At 41.3% G+C, this 19,089-nt stretch overlaps 1 protein-coding gene across 2 annotated transcripts in view; it reads right to left on the minus strand.

The window, feature by feature from the left end:
* Positions 1-19,089, minus strand: part of EPB41L4A (erythrocyte membrane protein band 4.1 like 4A) — a 215,927-nt gene that overhangs the window by 37,898 nt on the left and 158,940 nt on the right. For both annotated transcript variants that reach the window (XM_019532471.1, XM_019532469.1), the window contains exons 13-14: positions 9,191-9,281; positions 5,770-5,853 (exon numbers count right to left, since the gene is read on the minus strand). In XM_019532471.1, coding sequence (XP_019388016.1) covers positions 5,770-5,853; positions 9,191-9,281 — 175 coding nt within the window. The remainder of the gene's footprint in view (positions 1-5,769; positions 5,854-9,190; positions 9,282-19,089) is intronic.

Genomic DNA, 19,089 nt, shown 5'->3' on the forward strand with positions numbered 1-19,089 from the left:
ATCCCCAGAGAAGCTAGGAATTGTAGAAAATGAATAAGACAAATGATAACATTTGATAAGGGAAGCAAAAAAAGCACAAAAGCAATAAGGAAGAGATTTTTAAAGTATATTAGGAATGAAAAGAATCCTAACCATGACACTGGCCTGTTACTGGCAGGAAATGGTAGAATGCAGAAATGGCAGAATTAATAATAATGCAGAAAAGGACAAAAAACTTAATATTTCTGTTCTGTATCTGGAAACATGCCAAATAACTTAGCCTTAGCATAGGAATACTTTTTAGTACAATAGTAAGGCAGGAGGATAGAGTAGTAGCTATTAAATAAAGTTAGACATTTGAAATCAGCAAGTGTGACTAACTAAGGAACACAAACTTGAAGGCACCATCTGGTCCCTGAGTTCAGCCCTTTGCTACCATATGTATGACATCATATAATCCCTTATATAACTTACCAAACTCTATCTTAAAAGTTAGGGGGGTTGTGCATCCAATATTCCTACAGAAAGACAGAACCTGACTGTCCTCTGATGGTTTGGAACCTTCTTCTTACTTCCACCCTAACCTTTTTTGTGGCTAGATTTTACCCATTTTTTCCTCAGGCCAAAAATTATCCTTTACCTCAAACAGTTCTTCTCCATACCTGCTATTTACTTCCTGATGTGTTTATAGGGAGCAATTATATCCCCTCTTACTCCTCCCCCACAGGCAGCATGGCCACAGCGGAGCCCTTGGGGAATGGGGGTGGCAGATGCAGGCTGCTCGCTGTAGGCTTGGGCTCCCTGCCCTGCTGCCGTCCCCCCCGGGGCCTCTGCAGCCCAGTGAGAAGAACCTCACCATGGCAGCATGGGTGGGCAGGGGGTGCCTTGCCATGGCAGCGTGCAGCTCCTAGCAGCAGCAATGAGCTTCCCCACTTGATCCTGCTCTGCTCTGCTGTGCCAGGTCCCATCTGCTGGGCTACAGGGCCCCAGGAAGAGGGCAGCTGGGCTACCCGCACTGCCCCACAGCAGGCAGCCTGCCCACACACAAATCTGGAGCACACATGCCCTCCCTGCACCCCCTGGGAGTGCACTCAATGGCCGAAAGCCAGCTCCCCACCACCACCCAGATGAGCCACCCACGGCTCCATCCCAGTCGCTGCTGGAGCCCTGCGGCCATGCAGAGTCCTGGGCCCCAGGCCCCATGCACTGCCTGGGCTGGGCAGCAGCCCCAGCCTCAACACCCATACCAGCCCTGCCCAGCTCCCTCCCTTCTTATGGAGGTCTGAATCCCTCCCCACCCTGCACCAGACTTATCTTCAGGAGCTGCTCTCCAGGCTGCCTGGCAGTGAAGTGCATGTGTGAGCGTGCATGTACACATGGAACCCCCTGCCTGACTGCCCTCCTGCTGCTCCACCCCGTCCCTTGCAGGCTAGAACTCCACCAGCCTGCAGAGAGCTCTTTGCAAAAGTGGAAAATCCACGTGTTTCCATTAAAATGAAAAATCCGCATTTTTCTCAATTAAAGGGAAAATCCAAGAGGGGGCTTCCGTTTTTTCACAGGAAACAGAAAACCTGGACCCCGATGATAATAATTTCAGTTTTCTTTGCAATTCCCTTCTTAATACAGGTTTCCCTCGCTTTGTGTGTGTTCTGTATGTGCAAATTCACTCTTATGCGATGACCCTTTTTATACCAAAAGTTCATGATATGCAAGGTAAATTCACTTACGCGATTGGTGCAGTGGAAGCCAACAGTCCGCTGCTTTGTGCAGTGCATTGTGGGAACGGTGTGCACCAAAATATAGTCTCGTATGTGGATCTGTGCTCCTTGCTTGTTGTCTGCGACGTGGTTCTGTAGTTGCCATCCCCATTATGATAGTGCCCTGTGCTTATGTGTACGGTCTGCTGTTGGTGAGTATGAAAATTGTCTTGTAAAAGTGGTAGAAATGCGTCTGGGGGTCAGTACAGTTGAAGTCTTTGGAATGTACCCTTATTTGTTACATCTGTGAAGTGGGTTCCCTTTATAAAAATTCAAGTTATGTGCTGTTTTCCAGGAATGCAAGTACAGCATAAAGCGAGGGAAACCTGTAATCCCTAACGTTTTGTTTACCTTTTTGATGGTTGCTTAGTAGTGAGCTGATGTTTTTAGTGAATCATTCACAATGGCTCCCAAATCTCTTTCCTGTGTAGTAACAGCTAACAGGACACATCCTAGCATAGGTACAGCTTGGGTTATTTTTTCCAGATGCATCACTTTACACATATCTGCACTGAATATCATCTGCCATTTAGTTGCCCATTTGCTCCCTTGTGCCAGATCCTTGCATAGTCCCTCACAGTCTGCCTTGGTCTTTATTATTTTGGATACTTTGTGACATAAGCAAATTTGGCCACCTCACTACTCACCCCCTGGCTGAGATAATTTCTGAATATGTTAAACAGCACTGGTCCCAACACAGATCCCTGGATGCCACACAGTTTACTTGTCTGCACCCTGAAAACTGACTTCTTATACTCACTCTTTGCTTTCTATGTTTAAACTAATGTCTAATCCATATTCCCTGTAATCCTGTGACTACCTAATTTACTTAAGACCCTCTGATAGGAGACCATGTCAAAGGCTTTTTGGAAGTTCAAATATACTAGTTCAACTAGACTTCCTTGATCCACCTACTTATTGATACCCTCAAAGATCTCTAATAGGTTGGTGAGGCATGATTTCCCTTTGACTAAGCTGTGTTGATTCCGCCCCAGTAAATCATGTTCATCTATGTTCTGAAAAAAAATATTTTTTTAATGATCATTTCTACCAGTTTTCCAGGAACAGAAGTTAGACTCACTGGCCTGTATTTCCCTGGGTCCCCTCTAGAGCCTTTTTTATATCGGAATCATATTGGCAGCCCTCCAGTCCTCTGGTACAGAGGTTGTTTTTAGTAATAGGTTACATATCATTTAAGAGTTTAGCAATTTCTAATCTGAGCTCCTTCAAGACCCTAGAGTGAATGCCACCAGGTCCTGATGATTTTCTGCTGTTTAGTTTATCAATTTTCTCTATGACCACTTTTACTGTAACCTCAATTTGGGTCAGCTCCACTGACCTGTCCCTAGAGAGGAGTGGATCTGGTGAGGGAATCTCCCCAGTAACTTCCACAGTGAAGACAAACCCCTCATACATTTCCTGAAGGTGGCATTTATCAGCTAGGAATTCTGAACCAACTACTGGTCATTCCAGGCCTACATGGGATCTGTAGGACCAAGTAGGTTTACCCTACTCCTTGCTTGTGGTCCTGCTTCAGAATCACCAGTCAGCATGGAAGAGAGATTCTAATGCTCTTTAAACTTGCACCATTAGTCTCCATACTGCCCTAGCTGCAACATCTCCTCTACGAGACTTGCCATTACCTTCGCAGGGCACTGCTGAAATGCCCACCAAAAGATCTGCTTTGTATTTGCCCACTGTTCCCAAAATAAGGATGTATTAATGTCAACAGATAGAAAAGATCCAGTTTTAGTTAATAGTTAATAGTTTTAGTTAAACTATTTAAAGACCACAGGCACCAATATGAAGCAAATGCTGAACTAGAAGTGCTTTGTTTTACTGAGTTGATGAGCTAAGAATACACAGGAAAAATCAGAAGAGTTCTCCCACAATACACTGCAAAATGATTCAGAGAAACACAGATTCATATATTGCTAAAAACCATAGATATGCACCCAGAAATCACAGCATTTAACCTGGTCAGTACAATTAGGGCAGCGTGAAGCTTCAGCCACTGATTCAATTCAGCAGAGATTCGGCTTGATTCGTTGACCACATCTCCAAATCCAAATCGAGTCAGGAGACCCTTTAATCTCTCCGAATCAAATCAGAACCCTCCGAATCAATTTGGAGAGATTGGATGATTTGGACATAGACACAGCTTTCTGTGTTTTTTTTTTTACATACCTCAAGGTACCAGGTGGCTCGTAAACGCTGAGATGGTGGGGCGGATGGAGCATCCTATGGGAACACGCGGGGTGGGTGGTTCCCAAGAACACTTGGCAGCAGACCCCGAAGTGGACCAGAAGCAGTTCTGGTCCACTTCCAGATCTGCCATGGAGCGCGTGGGAGACTCCCTTCACCCCCCTGGCTTAGCGACTGGTGCCTCCTGGGTCTGGGGGGGCACCTGGGGTCCCCCCGTGGCCAATCACTGAGCCAGGGGGGCATGGGGAGAGGTTCTATTAGAAACTGTGCAATCTATATGCAGTATATAGGCTGTATATTTATTAAAGTTTTTACCATCGTTTGGGGTAGAAAGAGTTATATTCAGTATTTTCATTTCTTGGCTGCTAAAATTACAACCTTGCATCTATCCCAAGGACAATATTAACAGTGAAACAGTAGTATGACAGCCTGTAGCAGGTCCCAGCCTCCAAGGGCAGCTGTGATGCCCGTTGGTGGCCCCTTAAGCCCTTCCCTACACTCCAGATCCTTGGGGTACCTTCCCTTCTTCTGCACCAGGCACACCTTGATGCAATTATTCTTCATATAAAAGGGAGGCTGCCCCCAGGTCCTTAAGTGAACCCAGTCTGACTCAACCTTGCCCCTGGGACACTGAGCTGTGGCCCTCCTAGCCTCACTAGTATCCCAGGACACCAGTCACCTTATGGGCTATTCATGGCCTCCATTCACCCCTATAGCCATGGCCATACCTTGCAGATGTTATTCTAGATCCACACACCAGTTTATACAGGCTTCAGCTCTCTTGGCTTCAGTCCACTGGTTACCCTCACTGTCAAGTGCCAGCTTAGGCCCACTTCTTCTGGCCTAGATTCTGCGTCTCAGCCTGGTCTGGCTTTTGGCCCACCTCATTCTGCATGGGCTCATGGCCTTTGACCTTCATTGTTTCAGCCTTTGGCCCGTCTCACCCTTTTGGGGCTGAAACTCTGGCCCTCTCAGCTACAGCCTGTCCCTTTCTTCCTGCCGGGGCTCACACCTTGGCTCTCTTAGCCAGAGCCTGCCCTTGATAGGGACAAAAATGTGGAGTACCTCTCAGGAAACTCTGCATGGCCTCCTGCCCTCCCCTCCAGCCACTATCTAGTCCTCAAGGTTATCAAAGTAGAACAAAATTGCAAGCAATCACTTTAAACTGAAACAAAGTTCCCCCTCTGTGTCATCATACCACTCCAAGCTCCCTCCCCACTCTCTGGCTCTCTCAGCCCTCTGAGTACCTGACATGACTTGTAGCTCCCACTTATCACCAGCCTGAACTGGAAGGAGCTCCTCCTGCAGCTAACCCCTGTTTAGCTGCCACTAATCCCACTTTCTGCTTCAGTTTCTCTCAAAGTAACAGGAGCCCCTGGCCCCCGTTACACAGCCTAATAACATTTTCTCTATTAGAGGTGACAAAATCATATTTTTATCTCAAATTACATATGAACATTCTACTAAAAATGTTAAGGCTGGCTTCAACATGATTCTTGTTTCTTCTGCCAAAGTGCCATTTGCTAAACAGGAAGAAAATATATATGACTGAAAAATAAATGCATATGCTTTGTAATCTAAGTTTATAGATGATCATGATGCTATTCTAAAACATTTTGCTATATATCAAAGGACAAATCAACACATTTCATGGCATTGAAAATATTCAAATGGAACCAGGGACATTTGTGGAAATGTCAGGTAACACGCCTCATCCGACTCATCGGTTTGTTATGACCCTGCTACTCATAAAAGTATAATATTAACTTCCTTCAAATATTCACCCAAACAAAATCTTGTGCCATTCCACAAGATTCAAAAACCTTACCTCTGGAGGCCATTTTCCTCCCATGGTGCACTGGTTTTACTTCTTTGGGCTTCTGAACTATTTTCATTTTTCACCTTTTTAAAGCTAAAAACAACCAAAGATTAATTAAAATTTAAAAAATATATTTTTTAATATTATTTTTTCCTATAGTCCCATTATCAGTCATCTGAGGGACATGCAAGCACAGAACTTGCACCCTCTGGCTTAAGGCCATTTCCTCTCCATGCTAAGAATCTCTCCAAGATATACCACGTTTGGAAGGTAAAAAGAGTACTTGAAAAACCAGCTATGCAATATCACTCCTGACACCTCTGGAAGCAATGTTCCAAAACAGCCAGAAACTGGAAAACTGGACTCGCAAAGAGGTAGTGGTATATGTAAGCAAACTCTTTCCCCACCTATATAGAGAGTAGAAGCCAGCACCAAGTCCTAAAATGCCTGAATCTTTTCAGGAGCATTCCTTCTCTCTTTCAAATTCATCTTTTTCTGCTCCCAATTTTTAACATCTTGAACTTCAGTCAAGGAAATAAAGGGTAAGCTTCCCAAGACAATCAATTAATGTCATTCCAAGTGTTAGTCTGTGGTATCTGAATGGACACTGCTCTCTATTCAGTGGCTGCTCATATTTTCCCTGCTGCTCTCCTAGCCCTTTTCTGCAACTACAAACACTGATTTGGACTGAATATTCACATTAGTTGATACTAAGCTCCTGAACAAGTATTACTGGTATAGCATTGCACTACAAACATAAGCAGTTTCAAAGGACAAGTTAAGTATCAACAAAAGCTGTCAGAGAGGCTTACTTGCAGAGGAAAAACAAAACCCAGCATTCTTCACTCACAGAGTGAGGGATGTCACCTACATGACATATTTAGTTTTATGAAGGGAATTTGCCTATTTAATCCAATTTTAACCTCACCTTCCTGTTACTTCAGGTTATCAAGTTAATCATTTAATTCTCATATAACATAAAAACTACAAAGCTAGCAAGAAAAAAAATCCAAATTAGGTTACTTGAACATGTGAATCAATTTTTTCTTGATACTTCACCGATTAGGCAATCAAGCTCAAATGCATGCAATAAATCTATTTTCACCCTGAAACATGTTTGTTACAAGTTATGCAAATAAATATGGCAAACAGGCTCTGTCCTGAATTGAGAGCTCCCCTTTTTGGCATAGCTTAACAATTACACAATGAAGTGATTCTCAGAATGGCATTAGGTCTGAAGAAATTTTAAATGCATGTCCAATATGGCTCAGAGAGAGAGAAATAATCCTGGGGAGGTGAATTAACTGTATTAGATTCCCAAAACATTACTCATTCAGAACAGACACACATTTTACCTCTGGAGTGGTAGAGCATGGCAGCTCTTCAGATACTGGCATTATCTTCAGGAATGCAGTTGCAAAAGGGATTGAGTTTACTCAGTATCTTTGAAAAGCCAAGGACTTAAATTTCACAGGAGATTACTGTTTTCTCTGGCTTACCTTGAATTTACACCATTTATGCAGAGGTGACCAACTACCTATTTGAACAGTCAAGAAGATGATAAGCTATGAAGAAGACTCGGCTCAGAAGAGTTGTTACAAGATTCTTTATAAGCATTCTCAGAGAGCACTACTGGATTTAATAGGGAGGGAAGACAGCAGTAGCTGGCAACCTTTACAAGCTGTGGGCCAGAACAACCTGGCTTTGGTCCAATTTAGGCTGGGTGGCTTCAGCAGCACATCAGCAGCAGGGGGCTTCTGCTGAACCCACACTGGGACCTGGCAGTTGGGAGCTGACCCTGAATTGCCACCACTTCTCCCCAGACCTCTAAACCACCCCCCAGGCTCTGCCTTCCAGCTGCAATGCAAGCACAGATGGAAGTTGCAGTCCTGGTGCAGCTCCCCACTGGGTACATCTACACCGCAGCTGGAGGAAAGAGGGGTAGGAAGAAGGCAGTGGAATGGGCACAGCTAGAAGCTGCCTGGCACTGGCAGAGGGCCCTCACTGTCCAGCTCCAATGCAGGCACAGGCATGGACACAGGCAAAGCCCTCCAGCTCTATGCGTCAGATCCAACAGCTCCACAGGCCAGAAGCAGCCTGAAGATCATATGTTGCTGACCCCTGGAACAGACTGCAGAACTGAAAATGCCTCAGAGACAAGGTGTGTTGCCTGTCTGGTGCACTAAGTTTAATGCAGGTAGAAAGCATTTTTCAAATGTAGGCACACAGAGGAAGACCATCAAGTAATTTTATGAATATTGTATTTAATTCTACAGGTGGAGACATTTCTTAATATCTTTTCTACAAATGGAACAAGTCTCTACACAGAGAAGTGCCACGAATAAAGAAACATATCAAACTTCAAAATATACAGCATGCACGGAAAAGCAGATAGCATCCTTGAAGTTGCTTTAATCTCATTTTTTTAATTTGCTATGATTAGCCTTGCTTAAAAAACATGTAACAACAGGAATCTGCCAATTAAATGTTTTAGGCTATTTCAATTTTATTATATTTGAAGTTTGGTTCTTTTCCTCTTAAATATGTTTGTTGGCTGGAGATGCCTATTTCAGTTCTGAAAGTCAAACAGAATAGCTCACATTAAATTCAGTGGAGCTTTGGCAACTGACACCATTTGAGCACCTGGCCCAAAAAATTAATACACTTTGCTTGATGTTACTCCTAGGTTTTCAAGGATGTGCAGTGGCATGAAGTTGGTGGGAACTGCAGCAACTGAGAGTGATACCACTAGATTTCCATAAATGGGCAGGAGAGGGAAAAGCTATGTCTGCCGTTTCTCCTGCCCAGAAATATAGCTGAGTAGCCCTGTACCCCAGGCAGCCCAGACACAAGAGACAGCACCGACTGCCACTGCTGATTGCAACGGAATGATTAGCTGCCACTTCTGTGGCGATTATTTTTGTGCCACCCATCCTCAAAGGCAGCACTCCTAGCTATTGCCCTGGTTATTCCCTACCCTCCTCCAGCTACACTACTGCTTCTGCCACCCACCAACCAAAAAGATGTCTCTAAATTAGGAAGCAGAAGGTAGGATACACATTTCATCCTGTCAGAGGATTTTCTGTGACCATTCTTCCTTTGCAATCTTGACAGAGTTGTGCCTGCCTCCCAAAGTTTCTATGGAAGCAACAGAATTGCATACCAACCCTGACACAACAAGAACTTCCATGTCACATCTGATCTTTTATGTTGAAATCAAGACCTAATGTTTTTCTAAACAGGATACTCTAGTTTAACAAAACAGTAATGAATTATTGGGTGAAATTTTATGTCTTGTGTTATTAGGTGAAACTATATAATCATCAAGATCTTCTTTAACCTGTGAATATTTAATATACTTTGTTCTTCTATCTGAAACTGGGAGTGCTTCTTTAAGCCAAAGGAAATCTTTTGGTCTATCTACACTTACCTTTTTACTGGAGAAGGCGCAATAATTTTGGTGGTTCCTTCATTTTCCCCATTTTCCATATTTGCTGTAATCTGGTTTACGCTGTTGGATCCTGGAAAAATATATTTTTTAAATCCTTTAAGATGCTCTCTTATACATTTTGATATATTTTGGCTATATCACAGGCTTACTGAATGCATATGGCATTGTTATGGTATTGTGAAATACAACAATACAGAATTCCCACATGCTCATTCCTAAATTCTGGTACAGCCAACACTTGCTAGTCATTCACCGGGATCAGCTAGGCAGTGTCAACTCCATACACTTATTTCTAATCTAAGTATATGAAAAGAAAGCTAAACATGTGTTACGTTCTTTCACAATATTGTCTTTCTACTAGCACTTCTTGAAGTTCCTAGAGGAAGATTACCATATGCCTTTGAATGAGACACTTTTTAAAAACAAATATTTCTAAAAATGGCCCTCATCTTAAATTTGAGTTAGAGAGTTTCCCCTTCCCCTATTATTTAGTAAAAACTTAGCTACGAGAAAATTAAGTAAAAGACAACTTATTAGTGCAAGGGCATCAAACTCACTCCTCCCTTTCCCTCCCTCTCCCCCTCCATGACTGGTCTGAAGGCTGCTCCAGCAAGTCTGGAAATCATGCATGCAGTATGGAACCTGGAGTGGCTGGAATGGGCACCACATACAATACAGTCTGGCAGAGCAGCAGCTTTGCTACACATGAGACCTTCCCTGGCAGGACTGAAACTGTCACATATGGTGCCTGCTCCACCCAGTCCAGGACCCGCACTGCTTGCAGCACCTGCAAGTTCTGCATGTAACAGAGGTCCCAGACCAGCTGGAGCAGGCCAGGTGGGAGCTGTGTGTCCTACAGCAGGCGCTACATGTGGTGCAGAACAGCTAAAACCAACTGGAGCAGCTGCTAGATCAGATGCACTGGAGGATGAGAAGAGGGAAGGAAGGGCATGGGAGGGGGGTCATGGGCCAAATGTGGCCTTCAGCCTGGCCTTGTGCCACAGGCGCAGACCTTGCCCTGTATGCGTCTGAGCAGACTCAAAGGCAGCACCAGGGGACAGATGGTGGAGCTCCACAGGCCAGATCCAGCCCACAGGCTGTACCTTTGACACCCCTGTATTAACTGTATTGAATACTGGGAGAAACTATGCACACCATTCTGAAGAGTTGGACAGGACCAGTATGCATAAGCAGAGCAGTATATTATATTAACTTATACAACTTTGAGAAAAGACTTAACATAATGAATATTAAACACTTTCTATTATGGTAACCGCACTGAACGGTTCATTAGTTTTGTTTTGGACAAAGGGCTTATTTATCCTACAATGCTTTCATGGGCCAGATCTTGCTCGTGACCTATGATAACTAAATTTGAATAACTGCTGCATTACATACATCTTTAATGCTTTCTACTTTTCCTTAGAGTTTCCTGTAGAACTAGAACAGTACAAACATCTATGATACAGTATATCTGATATGAAAGAAAAGAAAAGGTGTTTAAGCAAAACCCAACTGTTATTATTTAACTGTACTATTGGTGTTTCAATATCAGGACTACAGGCACCTTAGCATTTTTGCACATAGGCCTCATTTATTCCTGGCTGCTCACCTGTTGCCCCAAAAAAGTTACTGCCAGCATTTCCTGAACTTTTCTAACAAAGTTTACTTACATATGTGCTTTGATTTGCTTACAGTAATTTCCATGAAGTCATTTTTTCAATGGAATATAAGTACACTATTAGATTTTACAATCTTTACTTTTAAATAATTTCTGGAGCCTGAAAGAATCATTAAATCTGTTTCATCAATTAAACTACTTCCCTTGCTATCAGAATGTAGTGTTTGTATTTAAATCTATTAAAGAAGAGAGGTGTTCATGAGAAATATCTTTCATGGAAGTTCATGCACTGTCTGCTTAATCATAGAAATCATAGAAATTAAGGGCTGAAAGAGACCTCAGAAGATCATCAAGTCTAACCCTCTTGCCTTGGGCAGGAATTATATTAATACATATTGCAATGGATGGGTTTTTGTATGTGTATATTTTTAAAATATTGAAAATAATTAAAACAGTCTAGATACTCTTGGGAATAATACTATTTTAAATAGGAACTATCTGTTAAATAAAACATTAACATTAATTATTGTTCCAAGCCAGTCATCTCCTGCCTTTATTTCCACACACCGTATATATAAAATAAAAAATTGGCCAAATTTGTATTCTATTAAAATGTGTAAATATTTTACAGTTTTCAGAGTGCAAATCTATGACAAGTAAAATCTTACAGCTTTTATGAGCAGCAATAATAAAGCAACTACATAACCAAAACTGAAAACTAGGGTACATTTTTTAGAGTCAGAATCTAGAATAGATATCCTTTTTAAACGAGTTTTGGCACTGATATTTACTCAACCGGAACACATTTCTCAGAATTAAGGATTTTTTCTGTAATGTGCAACTCTGAATTATAAACAGAATATTTAGACCAGTGTAACTCCATTCCTTCATTTACATAAATGAAGGGAAAAGTGGACTTTTTACAGCTAGGTATTCATCCAAATTGAGGAGTATTCTGTTTTATGAGTCTAGGTTTAGTGGTTACTCATATACAAATATTAAAATATTTCTTACATCAATCATTATTTCAGAGAATCACCCTCCATACGACTGAAATATCTGCTATTATCAGGGAATTCAAATGAAGTGGCCCTGGGATCCGTACATATGGTTTCTAACTTTTGTGCTTTTATTTCAAGTGCCATGACCTTTGTTGTCTTTCCCAAAGTCTAAGCTTTTACAGATATGCAATTACATGAGTATCTCAGAATTCATTTGGTAGAGAAAAGTTTCTAGTTCTCCACATTTCAAAGAAAACCTTAAAAAATATAATGCAAATCTGTGAAAGTTCAAACACAAGTAAAAGGAACTCAAAATTTATTTTCTGAAATGTCATTATTGTAATCTAATCTCATAAACAGAACAGACTTTTAATGCACACAATTGATCATTCTGAAAGAATATACATTAATGTTTGAATAAGATGTATCCGGCAGTTTAATAATAGATATCTGCGATCTTACTTAGGCTTCTCAGTTCAGAGACTGTGTTAGCTTCTGCCCTGTTCCAGGCCAGGCAAAAGGTGCTACTTCCATGTGAACATTAGCAGGCTAATTTTCGAAATTGTTCCTAAATCAGAACAGCAGCATTTTAAACCCATTTTGCACCACTGAAATCATCAATACACGGTATAAGGCAATCATGAATCAGGTTCTAAAATCATTTACAGGAAGCTGAGCATTTTCAATAATTGAGTAAAACCCCATGCTTTGGGTGGCAGTAGGTGAGATCATAAAAATATTTTCCAAGAGAGAACACCCTTCAGGAACTTTCATAATGGATCATTCAACCAAAAGGCCAACTAACCTTTTCATCAAGCAGTCTAGTATCCAGCAGTTGCAAGCTGCACCAAATGCCATTCCTATCACAATAGAATGCTACAGAACAATGAGAGGTCCTGAACACTGCTGCAGTGGTTAAGTTTATGAGTCATAACTGAAATGCAATTTAGTTGTAACCCTTTCCTAGCTAAACTGAAAAAGACAGCCAGTTACGGTGGAAAGCAATCAGTAATTCATACCCCCAGCCTTATGCCTTCTAAGAAAATTCTCAGAAACGAACACCAATTTAGAAAACTAACCTGGCCTGCTTAGTGCCAACCATCCAGAGAGCCTTAGGATAAATGTCAATTGATTTTTGTAGGAGTGCTTTCTATGGAGAAAACATAGTTGTGCAATCCTGAGATTAAGCAGAAAACAAGTAGGCTTCTCTCTTTTTTTAAATTGGGGTCAGTAATTGACATCTGTATCAACACCAGTATGGCTCCAGATTCCATACAAGAATTCTCCTAGAAAATCTACCTGGTAAACAAAAAGACCACTAGTTGAACGGAAATATTAACTGTAGTGGTTAAACGTGGCCCATTTATTTCTGTAAAACCCCATGACATATTTTTATAGGAAATGTTATTTTTAAAAAAATCAACGCCAAGGCTTTGATTTTGACCTCAGTGACAGCTGCATAAGACAGAGCTACTCTAGTGAAGACAAAAGCAATAAAAAGGCATGAAACCAGCGTAACGCAAGATCAGAAAATCAAGGTTTCTAAATTTAGCTCATAGTCCAGTCCATAGATTAAAAGCATTTAACGTGTTTAGGGCACCCAATCCTCCTAATATGCCTTGACTAATAGGTTTTCCATGTTATTCAATGAAACAGTTAAAATACAAAGCTAAAAAGCCTTCAGTTGTTCACTGTAATAAAATTAAAACATATTGAATCGCATTCACATTAAGCTTCCTTGGATGACTTTTCTCTAATACCAGGAAGATTGACATATGTAATGTTTGAAGGAAGGGCCACTTCACCATATATGAGTTTAAATCAGGTTCCTTGGAAGATAGTCTGCGAGACTGAAGCCAAACTGTCCATCCTATCAATGGAGCCAGATGATTTTTAATGAATATTTCATGAAGTTTCCTTATGCTCACTATGCCCTCACCTCCAGTCCCTATTTTAAGCCCCATTTAGTAAGCCGATAAGAATACATTTTCCCAACATTATTCTCTCGGCATCTGTTCCGAATACAATTCACAGTTCAGCTTTTACTTACTGTGTTATTTGATTTACAACCATATTACAATAGACCAGTATGACAAGGCAGCACTAAGAGCAACTCAGAGCTGCAAAAGATAGCTCACCCCTTCATTAAAGTAGTAGAAGCAAAAACTGAAAGGGAAAAAGATGCACTATATTTAATGCTTTTGTATAATTAGTAACAACAGCCACCAAGGGACAAAAACGGAAACACAGGCACAGGAAAACTGAAATGAGAGAAACAGTAGGGGTATTAAGTTTGACACCCCTGTTCTTAAGCTTACCTTGTGCCCCAGGCCAAATCCAGACCGCAGGGCATCTTGCAGACCAAATCCAGCCCAGGGCATGGGGTAGTGGCCACCACGGTGGTAGCCACAACAACAGGCACTGCAGTAGCAGCCACTGCAGCAGCAGTGGGGCAAGTGGCTGTATCCCAAGCAGGCACTTCCTGTGGTGGTGAGCAAGTGACAGCAGACCAGGTGGCTGCAGGGCAACAAATGGGCTACACCGTATAGCCCACCCTCACCCCCTGCTGCCAATGGCCACATCCACTAGGGTCCTTGATTCTGCAGCAGGCTGTGCCCCCAAATTTTATGGCTCACTGGTAATCCAGTGGCCTGGATGGAGCAGCTCCACAGGTCAAAGCCAGCCTGTGGGCTATATGTTAGACAACCCTGATCTAAATTATATTTATATATAGACTGAAGAGTGCATTGTCTCTAACTATGGATCTTCAGACTTAAGCTCTTCATTCACTCATTACTCTCCCAAGCACAGTAGCAGTGATCTTTTGCAAGCAGAACTGAGCCCTGAAGTGACCTAAGTGAACTAAGCTGAGTTCAGAAAGGAAAGTATTTTTGTAACTGCTTATACAGATATTAATAGCATTAAAAGGTGAGATATTGAGCTAGGAGGAGGAAAGATGGAAATTACTTGCTACACTGGGTAAGAACTGTGTGTAGACAACTATTATCTCTTATAAAAAGATAAAACAAAAGTTATCAGCCCCACTAGGCTGCTAACATAAAAGACACTTGGAACAAAACACTTAAAAACAGATAATTCATGAAGAGAAAGAATCCAACTATACCACACCTAAAAAAATACTGCAATATTATGAATGACTAGCTATGCTGACTACCACTGACAGAATTCACACTCTCCTAAAAAAGATGCATTCTAATAAACTATGTCACATTACTCCCCCAGATATATTACTAAGGAAAAGCTTAAAGTAACTTATAAGACTACTTAACACTGTTAAGTTCATAGTTTCATCTCCTAAATCAGAATTATTTTGTAGGATTTAAAGTCTACTGTGGGTTCATATTTTTAACAAATGATGCATAAAATGAATTAAGTGAGGCAGAATGGATTTACTGGGCTAATTGGGCTCCATACTGTTGCACCCAAGAAAGATCAATGGAAACCGTGGTGATTTGTACCAGTAAGCACAGCCTGTCGCATAAGGTATGAAATTTTACTCTAGCATGAAGTGCAGAAACATTAACCTGTAATCTGAAAACCTTTTTGTAACAGAAAAAGGGGGCTAACTTTGTGCATCACTACACATGCTCTTATACAAGATTTAAAAAAAAAAAAAAACCAGCAAGGAAGTTACAAGTGTAGGACAGCCTGTCAGGGGAACATTTATGTCATTGATTCTTAACTAGGCTTTCCTGAGTTTTTGCAAGAGAAAAATTGATCTGTTATTTTTCTGTATTTAAAAAAAACAACTGGAAACTAAGAGCTGGCATTTTCTAAGGGGTGCCATGAGCCTATGGAGGGGTGCCTTGAGTCTAAAAAGGTTAAGCACCATTGATTTATGCCTTTCTTTTACAAAGCTTCTTGCCCTCTGGTGAATGACATGGCTGTCTCCCATTTACCCAGATGATGTGTGGTATATGCATCATTTATTCACTTTTGTAAACTGTCCTTTCAAAGAAGACATGCCCACCAGGAAGTGAATGCATATGTGGAATGAATGTTTAAGTGATTTCTATTGAGTACACAAATTAAATTAAACAAAAAAAATTCAAATCAATGAATAAAAAAGAAGCTATAAAGACATGTATTTATAAAGTAAATGGGACTACAGATTTTATACTTAAATTTGGAAGCTACAAAAGTTTATAAATGCATAAGCAAGATGGATCTTCATTCCTTGGGGAATCTTGCATATCATTGTATTGGTGAACAAGAATAGAAAGATCTCTGTTTTCCAATATTCAGACACATTACATTAATTATCAGCAAGAACAGTTTGTCTGCTACTGAAGCAATAAATAAAGGAAGATACACCAGTGCCTATTTTGAACAGATTTTTTTTAAACAAAACCAGGGATCTGTGTGGCAGATGACAAACTCGCCCCTTAAATAGTCATATTTTTTCCTTCGAAACTGAAGAAAAGAAAGATGGGAGATTTTCAGCAGAAGCACTGAATAGTAAAGTTGAACATATGTCTACCAAAGCATGTCAGAATTCTGCTGATGTTTGCAAAATACACAAGTAGCTTTAAGACAAAATTACTCTTAAAATGGCTTGTGAGTATACACATCTCTGCAGGAAAACAGAAATGTGCAACAATCCACAAGAAAAGCAATGCCTCTCTTCAGGTGTTTAGCTCAAACAAGCAGAAATCCTAAATTACATTTTTTGAGAACAGTAATTCAGTTCCACCTCTCCTGAGGGCTGACTATATATAGCAGGTGGAGAGCATAGCACACAGGAAGTAATGCTATAGCTGAATACACATTTTTTGTTTAGAATTTTAAAAAAATTGAGATCTGCAACTAGCATGGACCATTCCTGGGTCCATGCAGCTACCTTCTGCATCCCATTTTAGGAGCCTACAAGCCATAGAACCTGAGGATGGTCAGGAAAGCCCATTATAAAAAATTACCTGTGGGGGCACATTTCTCACAAAAAAACCACTCTCTCTCCAATCTCTCGGTCCTGATCCTCAAAGGAAACTTACAAAACACTTCCCAGAGACGAGGCTATGAACTCCACTTCATCAACCTCCTGGATACTAAAAATCACGGACTAAATATAGACATTGGATTTATGACACATTATAACCTGCCTGACAGCTGACTCCCCAGGTGTCTCTTCACTATTCATCCCTCTTCTCTATCTTCCCCGCCACCGTTCCCCCCCAGCCTGTCTTACCCTTTGACTCCTCAATCTACATTTTCATTGACTGCCTGTCTTGCATGTAGACCAGCTCAGCCTCTGGTTTCTTTACTTTTCATTCCATCCAGAAAGAGCGCACACAAACTGCTGAAACTTCCTTAGCCTGATGAAGGGTTTTTGAACCCAAAAGCTTATTTAATAATTGTTTTCCAGCTATTTAAGTTGATATAATAAAAGATATCAGATTCACCCAAAGAACCTTGCCTGTCATTATAAAAAAGAAACTTTCAATTTCTAGCAGTTTTTCTCCTTTCAGCTGTTTTCCTTTTTAAATTTATTATAGGAATATCTGTTCCATGAATAACAATGTGGGAAATAATTAGCTTTATAAAGCGATATGTTGGAATTTTCCAAAATACTTCACACTGGCTGAACTCTAGTCCCAAATATACCACTGACTTTAATGAAAGCCAAGTTCCTATAGGTTTGTAAGCATTTAAATATTAATAAATCAATCACAATATGTCTATATACATGACCATTAATATATTTGCATTTACTGGGAGCACCTGGTAGGCCCAAGACCACTCAGTGGAAGCATCTATATGCATTATTAAATTAAATTCTTTGCCACTTTTATTCACAAAGTTGTAATTTTAGTTTCAATTAATGTTAATATGCTTATATTATCAATGCTAAGTGCAAAGTGATGTAAATCAAAGAGACCCTTCTTGATAAACTGGCTGATGGCAACATCCTGAGGGACAGCAGCCGGCACAGGTTTGTCGTGGGTAGGTCTAGCATAACCAATTTCATCTTCTTCTATGACCAGGTGACATACCACCCGGACAAGGGAGAAGAGATTGGCATCATATATCTGAACTTTAAAAAAACCTTTGATCTGGTGTCCCACGGAAAAATTAGGCAACTGTGGCCTCGGCTACACCACAGTCTGATGGCTGAGAAATTGACTCCGAGGTCAGACCCAGAGAGTAGCAGTCAATCAAAGAGAATCACTATGATGCTCCGTGACTAGTGGTGTCCCCCAAGGCTCTGTCCTTGTACCGGGTCTCCTTAACATCTTTATCAGCAATGTGGACATTGGTGTCAGAAGCGGATTTGCCAAGTTCACTGATGACACTGAACTTTGGGGCGTAGCATCTACACCTGAGGACAAGCTAGTGACACAGGCAGACTTGGATAAGCTTAGTAAGTAGGCGGATATAAACCTGATGATGTTCAATACCAAAAAATTCAAGGTACTCCACCTCAGGGGTGTGGGGGGTGGAATCCGCAGCACACTTATAGGCTCAGCAATGCTACGCTTGCTAGCACCATGGCCAAAAGAGACTTGGGGGTCATGATTGACCACAAAATGAACATGTGCCACGAATATGATGTTGCAGCTGGTAAAACAAACCAAACTCTGGCTTGCATCCATAGATGCTTCTCAAGTAAATCTCAGGGTGTCATCCTCCCACTGTACTCAGCCTTGGTGAGGCCGCAGCTGGAGTACTGCATCCAATTCTGGGCTCCACAATTCAAGAAGAATGTCAAGAAGCTTGAGAGAGTCCAGAGGAAAGCCACACACATGATCAGAGGGCAAGAGAATAGGTCTTATGATGAGAGGCTGAGAGCCGTGGGACTCTTCAGCTTAGAAAAGTGGAGGCTCAGGGGTGACCTGGTAGCAGCCTCTAAGTACATAAGGGGTGTGTATCAAGATCTGGGGGAACGTCTGTTCACCAGAGCGCCCCAAGGGATAACAAGGACCAACTGTCATAAACTCCTCAATGATCATTTTAGGCTGGACATAAGGAAAAAATTCTTTACTGTCCGAGCCCCCAAGGCCTGGAATAGACTCCCTCCAGAAGTGGTGCAAGCACCTACTCTGGACTCATTCAAGAAATGTTTGGACACTTATCTTGCTGCGATCCTTTGACCCTAGCTGACTTCCTGCCCCTGGGGCAGGGGGCTGGATTTGATGATCTCTCAAGGTACCTTCCAGCCCTAATGTCTATGAAATCTATGAATATTGGAAAGATAATCCGAGATGCATATACATGATGATGATCTTTACATTAACTGT

The sequence above is a fragment of the Crocodylus porosus genome, unplaced genomic scaffold, assembly GCF_001723895.1.
Source record: "Crocodylus porosus isolate Cpor-Errol unplaced genomic scaffold, CroPor_comp1, whole genome shotgun sequence".
Classification (NCBI taxonomy): Eukaryota; Metazoa; Chordata; order Crocodylia; family Crocodylidae; genus Crocodylus; species Crocodylus porosus.